At 36.7% G+C, this 15,981-nt stretch overlaps 1 protein-coding gene across 1 annotated transcript in view; it reads left to right on the forward strand.

Moving 5' to 3' along the window:
* Positions 1–15,981, forward strand: part of MACROD2 (mono-ADP ribosylhydrolase 2) — a 773,797-nt gene that overhangs the window by 198,380 nt on the left and 559,436 nt on the right. Inside the window, exon 4 of the mRNA XM_053461358.1 lies at positions 15,486–15,515. Within this exon, the coding sequence (XP_053317333.1) occupies positions 15,486–15,515 (30 nt within the window). The remainder of the gene's footprint in view (positions 1–15,485; positions 15,516–15,981) is intronic.

The following is a 15,981-nucleotide window of genomic DNA, read 5'->3' on the forward strand; positions in this document are numbered from 1 at the left end:
AGGTATTTAAAAAGACAGTCAGTGTTATCACTGCTCTAGAAATTGACCTCCTGTTACACATTTCAACATTTTTTTTAAAATTTATTTTCTTGGTCACTTTTTTCTCTAGCAGGTAACATACTATACAGTTGCATTTTATATTACAGTTAAATCCCTCTCTTTTGTATACACTTAATATAATGCTGGCCTGGAATGGTGGATTTCTTTACACTGGCTGAAGACAAGTCGATAAAGAAAAATTGCTGTAGCACACCTATCTAAACACGTTTCGTAACACTAAAACATTACTGAATAGAGATTTTGGAACGTACCCGAGCCATTTAAATGTTTTCTTACTGCAAAATTTGTTCTTCTCTTTTACTGCTTAGGACAGCAACTATTTAATGGCTCTGATAACGCTGGCAAATAATATAAAAAATGTTTATTATGGAATAGACTGGTGAATTAAACTGTCACTGGGGCTTTGAATGCCTGAGCAGACAGAAAGGCAATGAGCTAAGCTGAGCACATACATGAGCGTTTTGTAATGTAATTATATAAGTAGCCACAGGACAGAATGTAGACCTGTGGATGCAACATAGTTGATGTCACTTTTACCTAATCAGAACATTGACAAACTATGTGTAAATATCATTATTTCATAAGAATTTGTAAAACTGATATATAGCTTGAGGTTATGGCCAATAAGATAAATGGTGGGGATTTTATTTGATTATGGTAGATCTATGTACTTTTGAAATATGATTAACATTTAGGCTAAAGAAGACATTTCAGGGACAGAAGGCTTAGAGGACAGTCCACTGAAAATGAGGACATGGTCACCACATTATAGAGCTGCATAAACTATTTACTGCAAGCTGCTAGTTTAGTGGGAGCTTCAACTGTGGGGAAATCTAGAGCAAATCCTTGGCCCAACACACTCACTCACTCTACCAGTTTGACCTTTCTGCTTGTTTTGTTAAAAGCACATGAAGCGGAGTCAAGTAACCAGATGGTCCTAACTTTTTCACAGGACACAAATGTCACTAGGCCAGAAAGGAACACAAGGACTTTAATGGCTTCATGGCTGCTCATTTTAAATAATACCTTAATGTGCACAAAACTGATTGCAAACCCCTTAGAGGACATTCAGAGTACTAAAACGGAGCGTTCGGTCTTCGTTCCACCTGGCAGTGTAGACAAGAAAGCGTGAGATTTCTTGGTACCGCGTGTAATGAGTTATACATGGGAAGGTGGGAGGACGACAGAGATGTGCCTGGGGCAGTCATGTCACACAGGCAGCATAAATGAACTTCCACCAGTGATTTTTTTTTAAAACATTTTATAATAAAACCTAGCAAGGAAAATGGTTTACTGCTTGCGAGTGTCATTCCATTGCCATTTATATGACATTTAAAGGTTAAAGATATCAAGACTCTGAATGGTATATTTCTCTTTAATAAAGTAAGTATCCTAGCACCATTATAATATTTCAGCCCCAAACCCAGTGTGTCCTTAGTCTGGCTTTGATTGATATACCTCTTCTAATGGATAATTCCTGTACTTTGTCTTTATAGCCCTGCAGAGATTGAACAAGAAGTTCTGTGGACAGGGGAAGAAGAAAAAAAGATGTATTTGGTTTCGCTCAGGGTTAAATCCTAAAAACTGACAGTAGTATCCAGTCATTTGTGGTAGATATATATATATATGTATATATATATATATATATATATATATATATATATATATATATACACGGTATATGTTTGTGTGCTCGTTTAACCTCAGTTCCTTTCAACCGTATATTAAATATCATTCATCAGAACGATCGCAATTCAGCTTGTCTGAATCCATGTTAACAAAAATGTGTCATAACCACAAGAATGCAGCCAAACTTTTTCCCTTAAGGATTAAGTTAAGCAACAATTTTTTTCTTAAAGGGAAGCCCCATTCAGCATAAGTCCAATGTAGTATTCAGTAATATAGCTTAACATTACCAATACCCGTTTATGTTTCATTTTGTTTCAATCAACAACCTATACCTGCAGACCCGGAGTCTTGATATTTTTGGGTGACTTTCCTTCCTGAGCTGATTTATGGTAATGCTAATAGACTTTCATTAGTCACAATGTCTGGGCAGATGACTTAGACCGAACCACAAGCAGTCCTATACAGAATCAAGGTGCTTGTGTAGTAGTTTGGGCAACCATAACGGAACTACAAATATGTGAATGCCTGAAACTACAACAATATTTTTGAAAACTCATTTTCAGCCTGATACTAGTAATAAAAAAAATGGTAAGACATTCTTATGTACAAAAGACATTCTCTGGCCGCCACCTCTACTGTGGTTTTTTTGTGTAATGGAATAGAATATCCACATTTATGGAAGAATGCCAGCTGTCTAGTTGAAACACAGTTAAGACACAGGCAGTACTTGGGGCACTTTTTCTTTTACTCAAAAAGTACAAAAACAATCCACATCATAGCCTTGCTCTAGGACTGTTTCTCCATATAATTATAGGATAGCTAGCCCAGATTTTTGGATTTAGAGCTTTTGCTTTTTTTTCCAATCATTGCAAAGCTCTGTGTAGTAGAGCCAATCGTTTTTTTCCCTTAAGCTACACATTACTCTCATTCCACTGGCAAAATATACAGGTTATATTTTATGTTCTGCGCTTACCCTGTAAACACTGTAAAGGTAACAATCCATTGAAAGGAGATTTATCCTTAGAAAGAAAAGGTTTGTCTTTTTGAACATATGTGTATTATGGTAACGGCTGTATATCTTTCCTAGTAGGCCAATCACCAGCTTAAAGAAGGTAACACTTATCAATAAATCATATAATACATTTGTGTGGGCAATATTAATGGGGTTTAACCTATTACATTGAAATAGTTTTGAATAGTTTGAATAGTTGAGGTTTAAAAAAGATCAGAAAAAGAGGTAGTCAAAAAAGATGGGTGCTTCCAGAAATACCATCTTCTCTACCCAAGAACACTATTCCACCTTTAATACAACTTAACACAGCATTAGAATCACCATTCCCACTGATAAATGTCCCAACTCTTCCCCGGAAATACTTCTTCAATCAAGTAAAATTTTGCCTCTTTAGTAATTTTGTGCCAGGAACGGCATTTGCCATAGAAAATATTCTTAAAAGATTGTAATGTTATGTGCTTTACATTTCAGAGGAAAGAATAATATCTGGTGAAGTTCATGTGGTTGTTCTTCTCTAAGTGGAGCAGCACCTTTAAAAAGAGTCCATTGAATGAATTATAGTATATGGACCATTGCCTGTGCTAAGTGATTAAAGTTTCTTTTAGGTGGGAAATCTACTTTAAAGTTATCCCACTAGATGTTTAATCTTGCTCTGCCCATTTTAAACATTTTGCATTTGTCATTTTATGCTTCTTTGAGTTACAATTGTACTTCCTCATACTATCCATTGTCAGGTATTTCTTATCTGTTAATTATTATGAAATATTAACTTTAAATAACATTTTGTATTCCCACTGTTATCACACTGTCTTACACTCTCTCTCTGTATATATGTGTGTGTGTATATATATATATATATATATATATATATAATATACATATATATATGTATATATTATATATTATATATATATATATATATATATATATATATACACACACATACCAGGAATTTTGTATATAACATAAACTTAAAGCATCGTGGTATACACATAAAGCCCCATTGTTTGGTTCCACCTGGGGTCTTTTAGCAAGGGTCTTGATAAATATTTGTTTATAATATCTGTCTGGTCACGAGTGGTACTGTAGTTGAATATATTACTCCTGGAAATCTCTGGTAATTATTTAGTTTGTACACGTTGTCAGACTGTCAGAAATGTGTTAAATCCCAGACAACCCAACTGTACAAAGGTGTATTCATTACATTTACAACTCGCACTTGGGTTAAATATTTTCACTTTACACCTTTACTATTCCTTAGAGCCAATCCTAGTGAGCTTCTGAAAAAAAAAATTTAGCTGGCCCTGTATAATGTATAATAAAGACCGTAAGATAGGTTTCAAGAAAAGTCTTTGCTCTATGAATAATGCATGTGCCACTTACTATTCTTAGTGGAGGGCCTTCATTATCTTTTTTTTGTGAAAATGCCTGATTTAGTGAGTAGACATCATAATTTGTTACCTTGCTTCAATAAGAAAAACACAGCCATATGTATACAGCCAGAATGGTCCAAAAGAAGCATCACATTCTGTTGGGTCAACATGTAAAGTCACATAACCTTGCAGTACCCCAGAGGCACTTCTGTCTAGAAGAGAGACCTCTGTGGTCCTGGGAGCTTATGCAACTACATAGCATTCTATGTTGGCCAAATTATGGATATCACCAATGACTAAAGAAACATAGAATTTGAGAGCAGATAAGACTCAGTCCTCTGTCTTGTATTACATTGAGGATAGCTTTATGTCTGTTCCCTGCATGTTTACATTGCCTTCTCTGTATTATCCTCTACCATGTCTGATGAGAGGCTCCAGCACTTATCTACCACCAAGTAAAATTTCCTTAGAATTAACCTCTTGCCAATAGTTTTAGACTATGACCTCTTGTTTCGATTAAATCACGATCACGTCTCCCCTCTCTCTTAACTTTATACAAAGACTCTTTACCCTTACTTCAAGACCCCAAACTGCCTATAAAATAGTCTGATTTTGTTTTTTTTTGTCTTTGCTACTTGAAATATGGCCATTGTCTTACTAAACCTTGCCACATATACATTTTACCAATTTTCAACAGTTAATACAAAAGCAAAAACTTTACCTTTTAATCTTGTGTGACACCGATACATCTTTTCAAAACTGGTTTTACAAACGTAGGAAAAGGTGAACGCGTGAGTGATCGTTTAATGTAACTATATTACATCTCAGTAAGGGGGATGTATGTTTTAAATGCATTCCACAAAGCAACCCATTTCTGCAGGAAAAGTCACATTTGTATCAAAATCAATTTCATTCCATCAAACATAAAAAAGGAAACAATGCCAGAAATCACTCCTCTAGCAAGCTCCTGGGTAGATGCAGTTTCAAAACTGGATTACAATAGAATCTTCAAGCTTACTTGGCCTCTGATAAGCTTAGCTCAGAGCATGACAAGATAAATTTAGCAAACAATCAAACCAGATGTCTCCCGCGGGGCAGATACTGCCATATAGCCCCTATTTTCAGATTTTCCTCCAACTTTTTTCTTTCTTCTGTACGGTTCTTGAGTGGAAAGATAACCTCCAGACATTTGCTTCCCGCTGAATACCAGCAGGTCTACAGATTTCTTACAGGATCTGAAAAGTTCTTGAGAATTTGCTGCAGCCTCAAGCCATCTCCATGTCTGAAGCGAGTGCTGGAAGAATAATGGAAGTGAAAACCATGTCTATCTAGTACAGTATGAAAGTGAATCTGCATCTACCTCTTTACAAGCTATGTGACTTTATGACACTGATACATTGTTTTATCCGGATATACATTTAGAAACATCTCGTTGCTCATCTTACATACAAATAAATCCTTATTTAAAGTAACCTGATCAGTAAATGTACAAATAGTGAAAGCAGTTTCGTATGTTACGGTGATGGTCTGATGCAAAATGGGACACGTGAAACGGAGAACATTCCTCATTAAAAAGAAAACTAAAATAGACATTATTTGTAAATATTTCAATACTGCCTATTTTTGGTGTTTTTATTTTTTCTGGCTGGTTCTAGTTCTAATACAAGTTCATAACTATATACTGCATCCACACGTTGAGATAAGTCACAGCTGGCAGCTCAAGTAGATCTTTTTTTATGGTGCCCAGTCTTGAAATGAGCTGCTACTGGTTATGATAATCTCCAAAAAGCATGTAATATCATCAAAGTACGGGAAGCACTAGGAGTACCCCCTAATCCTGGTTATTCAAGACCGCATTGCAAGTGATTTACCTGTTATTAATTACTTGAAGGCGGGTAGATATGAGTCAAAAACTAGGCAAAGGCTGTAATAGATCCCTTCTAATTACAATATGAATGGGCCATTCACATTCAAAGTGGATAGGTTACCTTCCTAAATCCTTACTTTACTGGGATTATTCCCCAAATTAATTTATTCTGCGTTTTTCTCTTGGAAGAAAGTGTTGCAGTGAAATGAAAATCTCCACTTATTCATAAGTAGATACAGACAGATAGAAAAGGTTTGCTTTAAGTACTTGGGAATTTATATATATATTTAATATTTATACAGCTTTATATCCTTAAACTGTCTCTAACATGTTCACAACTTTTAGTATAACTAGGATAACTTAATTTAGTAAAGTGATGTTTTAACTTTGAGAAGCTGATATATGTGGACAAACTATGTTACATTTACTGTCCTGTACATCTTGTCATCCAAGTGTACGTAAGGCTGCTTACACAAGTTACCGTCTACCAGTCCGAAACGTGTGTGTAGGAATAATCGTCTTATAGCAGTACAATGAGATGGCCCATGGTATATTTAAAGGGTGAGTTTTTGATACCATCAGTGCCGCATTGCCCATGGCCTCACCTCCACAGCTGTCATCTTAATTGTATTAAAAGGTGCTGCATGCCTGTAAGACATGGAGCGCAGGGATATGACATCATAGCCTGGCACAGTCTCCATAGTGTAAATGGGCCTTTTGAGGTCATTGAGGCTCTCGCTTGCAACTAATGTGTATGGGTTTCTTTTAATATGTAAGGATAACAAATTAGTCCTTTAATATGTTATATTAAAATTGCTTATGTCTCTAAATGATTAAAATGGACCTTGGAAAAAAGTTTTTGTATTTTATTTTTACTCTGAATGGGTATTATTCTGGATGGTTTTGTTCATGTGCGTTTCCAAACCTATACAGGAACTTTATAAGCCTTGTATCAAACCTCATGCTTTGAGGAAAGTGACATCTTTTGTTTTGCAAGCCTTTTGAATACTTCTGAAGAGTTTTAAAGAATCAGAGATGAAAGCAATACCACTTGATGTATGGAATATTTTATATATATTTTTTTGGTTACTGACATTGCTCAAAAAACCTGCCTTTCTTCATGTCCAGAGTTTTCGGTGAATTCTCACGCCGTTGTGAACAGTTGGGTAGTATGACTTATTGTCTCTTTACTATAGCCTAAAATATTTAATAAGATGCCACATCAGACGGTTCTCTGCTACAGGCTATTATCATCAGTTGTTTTAGTGTATTTCCTGACAAGGTACTGTAAAAGCTAGATGTATACCGGTACAGCACTTTTTGCCCATTTTGTAGTATTATGGAATGAAACCTTGTAATGTATTTTTTATTTTTCAATGACATCCACAAAACTATCTGCAAAAAAGTTTTCCTTTTACTTTGTGTGAATATGTTGGGCCAGTAACTTGGTATTGCTCAGCTCGGCCGTACGTCACACATAATGTATTGGGAGGGTAATCTCATAAATGGATTTGTGACCCACAGTAAATCAATTAACAACACTTGGCAGATAACTACCCTGGACATGTGATATTGGCCACCAGACATTCCCTGCAAGTCTGCTGTCACATGTACAGAACAGCAATGACTGTATTTCAATATGTTTTTAATATTTCTATTACTTAAGGGATGTATTGCTCCTTGCACACGGGTCAAGGGCTTTATACATGGGCCACCTACTGTTATACCGTAGGCATCAGATTCCGGGAGTACATTCAATGCATCGCTAAGAGTTTCAACTTATTATTATTATTATTATTATTATTTTTTATGTTTTATATAGTGCCATCATATTTTGCAGACCTGTACAATGGGTTAACATAGAATAACATGTATTACATAACATAATAATTAGACTTAAAGAAACAAAAGATAAGGAGGGCCCTGCTCAGATCTTAGCCTTTAACCATAAAGTTAAGGGTCTTGAGGTGTGTGTGTGGGGGGGCAGCTGGTATCTAATTGCAACCACATCTAGGTCCTCAGACAGCTTTCTGTGTGATGTTGGGTCAACCATATTACAGCTGGCAATAAGGACACCTGACGAGGAGGTGAGAATGGAGTGAAAGGGTCATGAGTGGGAGGTAAGGACAGTGGGAACTCTGTGCAGAGAAATTACAGTGGGAAAAAATGTAAAATATTACAACCGTGTGGACACGTGTCAGGACTTCTGTTGTCCGGCAGATGAGTTTGGATCTGCTCGCACAGGTTGACAAGGTGAACTCAGGGCCAGTCCTGGCCCTTGTCACATCATGACAACCCCATTGTTGCCAAATAAGTGGGGTCATTTTGTATATATTTCTAGCATAGCCCATCAGAATATCAAACTAGATACAAGAGAATTGTTATATATATATATATATATATATATATCCACAAAAAGAAAGCATCATAAATGGACACTTTAATTCTCGGATGAATAGAACGTAAAACAGGTGTTCAATAAAACCCAAATCCCACAATACTCGATGATGATAAATACAGTGAAATGTTTACAGGGAACCAAGGTCTTGGGAGACCAATAAAGCATCAGCTCCTTTCATTGTTAAACTGTGATTATGGTTTAATTCCCAGTACAGACTTTGCAGCATTCTCCTGCTTCCCTTAAAGCATCTGTGAGTCACTGACAGTGTGCTGGATTTGCCTTTATATTGTAATATCAGCATCCTGAAACAGGTAATTGCTTTCCTTAATGATACGGGCATCTGGCATGTCTGTCAATTAACTGCAGATTTTTTTTATCAAATTTTGATGCAGTACTTGTCCCGAAGCCCTTCCTTAAAGAATAATTGTGTATTATTTGATTGTTAATCAAACCTGTTGTTTAGGATAATATTTAAAATATGTTATGTTTATCACACAAAACTGTTTAAGATTTTATTTGCAGAGAATATATATATATATATATATCATGTGCTAAGAATAGAGGTTTTGGCGAGTTTTGCCCTGGACTGGATCACAATGGAGGAGACCCCTCTGCAAGGTAAATGCTGAGGGGGACCCTTTTCTACCACTATAACTTTACAGTTGCCATACATATTGTTACAAAGTAATTTAGCTCGCACCCATTTTGACTTCCTGCTGGCATAGTAGATAATGATTGAGTTTTAATTCTAAAACCTATAATTTCACCTATATTGGGTGCCCAGCACTGTTAAAATTATTCTGGACTTGACAAACGAAGACAGTTGGATCTCTCAGCATCTTGCACCCTGTTGTGTTTAAGTCCGTTGACAGGCACAGATGACTGCAAGTCGTGAAAGTCAATCATCCGTACTTAAATTACAAGGGACACTTATCTGACTTGGCCCAGGTGCAGTACGCATGCTGGGGACCCCTCGCATGTCGACACTGAAATACAGTAACTGCTTACCCATGGCAGGCTGCATTGGGCCGTTGTTCTTTGCACGTATACATGTCTATATCTGCCCAGGTCCCTTATCCCGTAGGTAAAACTGGGTGCTTCATACACAACATCCATTGTCGGCTCTCTCTGGAATCGCAGCTCATTAGGTTAGCAAGGTACTTTACTGCTAACTCGCTGGTTGGCATCTGTTTTTATTTTGCCACTAAACTTGAAGAATGGACATTTCAAAATTTTAGTGCACTAAGAATGATATATGACTGTCAACAATAGAGTCCACAAGAAAAACTACATGAATAATATCACTGGAAGATGTTTTTTTTTTATTTCAAGGTTATATACAAGTTAGCACAAGATGTTCTCGGATGCAGAAGATAGTTTGAGCGAGGCATTGCTTCAGTGCCTATTTTGTGTAGATAGATTGCTTCCTTCTTTATGTGGCGAATGAACATGCAGAGAGAATGTTCCTTCTTACGTTTAATGACTTCCGTTTTCACAACCTTTATTTTTTATGAAGTACTGGATTACGAATGGCAGGGGAACTGTATGGGAATGAGACTCTATTGTCTAATCCCAAACAAACATTTTAATTTGCAGAGAAATTTGCTTATGCATGAATCACACTTTTGAAAAACACTTTTTTATCTTATTATAACCTAATACCGCATCATTTCTACCTTCACAACCTTCTCTCCCCTCCATGTAGGATAGATTTGTTTGCAAATAGCTACACTTTGATCCCTTTTTCCTTTTGTATTATGATCATTGTATTAAACATACCTCCTAAGCGTCCAATTTTGCTTGGGATGGTAACAATTATTTTAGGCACAACTGGCCTGCTGTACCACTTTTGCAGGCAATAGGGATCATAGGCTGATTAGGGAGATGAGAACATCGGTCCGTGACCACCCACTGAGCTTTGACGCTCATCAGTGTCTTATGCGGCACGTACTCAAAAACAGCTCCAATGTGACCACCTTGCAATGTAAAAATTAAACCACCACAATATGATGTCATATCCCCGAATTCTGCTTCAGTACATTGCAAGGTGGCTGGACATGTAATAGAGGCTTATTTGCTAAACTCTGTCCCTGTCCCACTTCTAGCCCTGCGAGTGAAGGTGTTGGGGACCTGAGATATTGAGGGGGTATGTATTAAGTGCCCGGAATCTATAATGCTGGATTAGTGAGCAGTGTATATTTTTTATATTTGCTTAAAATGGTTATTTTCTTTGAACATGACTTAATGTGCTGCTCACACCACGTCAAAAATGGTGGTCATCTTAAGGGGGAACTGTAACTTTCTATATTTTGGCCAATCTAAATTTTCATACCTGTGTACTATGCATTAGTATTGTGTTTCCTAATTTTAACTATAATTTTTTTTTTAAATCATGTGTTGTGCTGTCATCTTGCCTTATCATATGTTTTAAAACGAGGATATTAACGTTAGTCTTCAGGTTCATAAATCTTTTCTTAAGATGATGCAAGTAGGGTGCAGGCAGACTATCTTCAATCTTGGGGTGTAATTTCCACTTATGCATCATAGAGAATGATGTAAAACATGCATGGAAGGACCTGTCTATGCCTTTGGTTGAAATCAGCCCATTTATAGTGGTATAGCGTTCCCTATAAATACATCACTAATACTGGCTTACATCATGTCCTGGCATATGATGTCATAGCAAAACAATTTCAATAGAAAGCCCTGTGCTCTAACGGTATTTAGATTTGGGCAGATAAGAATTTTTACAAACCATTTATCTTACAAAATCTGTTTAGCAGCTAAATGCATCCACACTGCACAGAATGTGTTAAATTTCACAACCTGCATTGAGCCTAAGGATACTAGGCGTTCGACAAATCAGCCTAGACCCTGAGAAGATACTTATTGATCAGTCTCACTCCTGGCAGCTGATGACCTGTTGAGATACTACAGGCGCACTCAGCCATATAGTCTTACAAGCAGTTAGATACAATCCGATGTAAGCAGAATCAGCACAGGCAAGAAAAACATCTAAATTAGAATGTACTACACAAAAAAAGAGAGAAAAAACGCTTAGTACGCTTTAAACTGGGCAGAAAAGAGTACAGTTCAATGGCAAGTCCCTCTTTCTCTCTCGTGTGAATTATATTTAATGGTATAAAGTAAGTTTACAACCTCTGGGGTGGCGAGGAGACAAGTAATTGTATAAACAGTTGAATTTAAAGATTCTGTTCTGATATAAGTGAGTGTGTACTGAAAGCTTGTTCTCTGTGGTATGGGGTGCGGATGTAATTATGAGGGGTTGCTGCCCTATGCCTCAGGGTAGTTTAGGTGAAAGTTTCAGGCTTGGTCATCATTGTTGCGGAGGAGCACATACAGCAGAGGAAAACACCGGTGTTCCTCAACTTCAGCCCCTACTAATCTTTTTCAGAGTAGGGACTTGGTTATCACCAAATCTCTGCATTTTAGTGAGCTATAGGGGAGTTTGGAATATTGTATAATATTGTAACATAATATAATTCATTGTAATATTCATATTACTAATCACATGGTTTGTATGGGCTTGTTCGTCTTAGACTTTGGCCATTCTACAAGGCTAGGATGGTGCAGTCACTACTAGTGAATATTCAACAACTTCTAGGCCTGGACACCATATTCATAAATCTTCCTCAATAGCTCAACAAATGGACAACGCACATCTGGGTTTTGCTGTGTTTGTCCACTTCAAAAGTATATTTATAATTGAAAATACATGATGGCAAAAAAATCAAGAAACATGTAGTGTGTGTTTTTGTCTTTTTCAAATTTGACCTCTTGTGAAAAAGAAAAAAAAATCACTAACCGTTGTATATTTTCCGTATATATATATATATATATATATATATATAGAGAGAGAGTGAGAGAGAGAGTGAGTAAATTTTTTATGTTATACTATACAACACCAGCTTTTTGTGATAAGCGTTTGCTTTGGTGTGCACCCATTTTCATTTAACAAAGGGATCGGTTGGTTGCATTTGTCTTTGATTCCTTTTTTTTAAATTTAATACAGGACTTTTTAAAAGGAGAACCTCTGAGTAGAAAAATAATCTTTACTGGCTTCTGGACTGGCCATTGGTGGTGTTTGAAGGGTTGTATGTGTGTATTGGGATTGCATTTTAGCACACATCAGAGACAAAACAGAAGGCTTGCGGTAGCAACAAGTCATTTGTGTATTGGAGCCTCTGATATGACTCAAAGTGAAATAATAAGGCATCAATATATCAACATCACTTCTTGATGTGCGGTACATGGACTAGGAAGGTTACAATGATGTCTTCTTCCTTTGTTAGTTATATGGCACATTACTATAGGGAATCATAATGCAACCCCAAACGTGTTACCTGCAACTGGTTAATGCATGAGTGGAACTCTGCGCATGAGATAAGATCCTACACCTTATAATGATTGCGCAATTCTGGGGAATCAGGTTAGTGGAATATTCTAACATATGAGATGGCGTGCAGCATGTTTTGTTCACTTCCCAACCAGGCTGTTACACTTGAAGGAATGGACTATTTTTTCATTTTTAAATAACGTGTGATTGCATTTTTGTGTTATGATACCCTCAAGCCTCCAGATACGGGTGATTTCATACCGATTCCGCACTGACAGCTGTAAACCTGCCAGCGTAGCTTCGTAACTCGATTTCCACTGCCTTGTAAGGAAATAATGTATCAATAATGCATTTCTAATAGATTGTGATTGCTCTGGTTCATTTATTGCTGTCTTATTCATAAAACATAATTATGTTAAGATGAACAAACCTCGCAGAAACAGCCTCGTTCTTGCGTAAATGCTGGCTCTCGCTGATATGTTTCTTCCAGTGACATGTAAGGACATCTCACGAAGCTTGTATGAGAGGATGCCGCAACCAGCTTCATAAATTACTCAGTTCAATGTCTCTTCATTCTGATGTTTTATTGATGAACTGATATCTGTCTATAGTATCGACAAATACTTCCTCTTTTATTTTACCGCCGTCACATTGATTGTGTTTTCTTATTAATCATTTCCGCCATTAAAATGTTTATTGCTCTGTTTTCAGGCAGGCCTGCTATGGTGGCGCCTGACAGAATATGTTAGAGAAATGGGCTGTAATTACTACACTAAAACTCTTCTGCAGCATTAAGTCATTTTACACGTGGGCATCGCCAATTATGACTACATTTGACATAGAAAACTTACTGTTGCCCCTCACAGTTGGACCTAAGCTATCTTCTTTAAAGGAAAGGAGCCTACAAGGAAGCAGAACTTTTTTTTTATTGGTAATAAATCTTTTTATTACGCAGGACCAGCTCATTGTGGTTGGTCCTCAACCATAAACATAAAAATATTCAACTATCCCAATGTATTAAATACATTTCAGCCGATCCCTGGCCTGTGATACGTCTGACTCCTTTTTCTGCCCTTGCTTCACCTCTAGACTTGTTTTGTCATAGTTAATACATTATTTACTCGCTTTCTTGCTACATGGGAACAGAGATTAATATGCAGAGTTTCTGCAAAATTAGAACCTACAGTCGTCTGACGCTAAAGCAAGTTGTAGCCATATTTACATAGTCGGTGAGAGAAGGTGCTTAGCCCAACCAACTTTCTCATGCCCCAAGTTTCTGATGCCCCTATTAGTGCCAATACCCCAGCCATTTCAGGTAGCCCTCTCATCTTTTTAGACCACATTTATGCTTTTCTGTACCTCTCTATATCTAGTTGGATATCTTATCTCATATTTTCTGAATCTCCTTAGCACCCCCATGTCCATTTGCCCCCCTCTCCTGTTCCCATTTCCAACTTGTGGTTTTAACCATGAATTGTGAAGAGCTAACCCTAGTGAGCTTCTGCTCCACAAAGAGCTTGGCTGGCCCTGTGTACTGTATAGTTAAATTAGCGTGATTTCTTCAAAGGCTCCCCACCCATTGAACTACGCCAACGTTTTCCCTTTTAAAATAAATAGTCAAGTGAGGGAGCAAAAACTCTTTAGTGAATAAACCCCATTGTGCCTCATATCTTATCTGTCAGGGTTGAGAATGAATTTAGTGTTTCATAGAGTGACGTTTGTTCAAAATGACCTCAAGCATTATTTAGTTACTATTTATCATATCATCACATAATTGTGCTTTTTTAAATGGTTACACATACACAAACATAAATATATATATATATATATACATAATATAAATATATATATATACTGTATACACATAGTACAGTAGATTTATTTTACATTCTACAATCTTAGATTTAATTATCTAAGAGGGAAAAAGCTTCAGATCTGTTCTGTCTCTTAATACCCAGGTCTTTGTGTCTCATTCAGTTCTAAATGTCTTCAAAGAACACATTGGGATGGTATTTAGATAATGTGAGATTTTCAGAAAAAACACTGTACTGTGAAAATGTTATATCTTGACAGCATTTTAATGAAATACTTTAAGCTTCATAATCAGATGTGTAGCATGGAACTACTGGTGCATAGGCTGTGATAATATTTTAAATGGTATTAAAGAAAAATGTTCTGATTGTTTAACTAGTTCATGAACTGAAATATCTAATCCCAGCCAGGGATAGGCAAATATATTATCTAGGGTCTCAAGAAACGCATGTATAGAGCAGGAGGAAATTGCGTTTGTGTTTTGTGTGAACTCTTCCTGATAATGATGATGTCACATGAGGGGCCAATGGAGAGTAATTATTATGATGCCTCATGTGATATCACAGATCAGCAATTTACCTTTGTCCCCACCTGACATTATATATTTTGTTTTATAGTCTTACTACAATAATATTTAGAAAAACAATGCTTTTCTATACCCTGTTCTTACAGTGTAGGATTTTTTTTTGGTGATGGAGTCCCTTTATTATGTTGCCACCAATTGCCCCCATTAATGTGCATACTTTGGGTTACATTCAATAAAGGGCCAGCTCAGCCCTTCTTGTAGGTAGAACCTTACAGCATTATTCCTTAATAATGAAATGTGAAGGAAGATAGTTAACTATAACTATTGTTTAGTAAATGAACCACTTCATGTGCGGTCTGCTCACTTCATATTGCTTTACTGTGTCTTTATATATGTTTTGTCAGTTTTAGCAGAAAACTTACAATGTGTTTTCTTTCTTTCATTTCAGCAAACTCAAGTCTTCTCGGAGGGGGTGGAGGTAAGTCTGTGATGGTGGCAAGTGACACTATAATAAGAAGTATTGCTCTTATAAAATTGTTCCTGTTTAGAAATGAGTGTACATATAAATGAAGCTATGGACCAAAAGGAATGGACCAATATCATTTTGGTTCCAAAACGTATTTGAAAAGGCCTACCTGTAATAACTGTTGCTCTAATATAGATATCCGGAGCACACTGGAAACAGTATATCACACAATGGTTATATGGTCATTGTATATATACCCTTTTTTGTTTAATAAGCTAATGAGACCCAAGCTACCTTGCTACATTTTGGCTAACAAAGCCTTCGCAAGGGTGTGATCCCTGTTGTGCTCTAGGGAGGTCTTACTATATATTGAGCACTATTTTCATTCTTAGCATTTTGCTCATGTGGTGTTTGAACCATCCTTATTGCTTCATTATAACAAGTACAGCTGCTTTTATCAAACTCCCCAAAAGTTACC

This window comes from Spea bombifrons, chromosome 3, assembly GCF_027358695.1.
Source record: "Spea bombifrons isolate aSpeBom1 chromosome 3, aSpeBom1.2.pri, whole genome shotgun sequence".
Lineage (NCBI taxonomy): Eukaryota > Metazoa > Chordata > Amphibia > Anura > Pelobatidae > Spea > Spea bombifrons.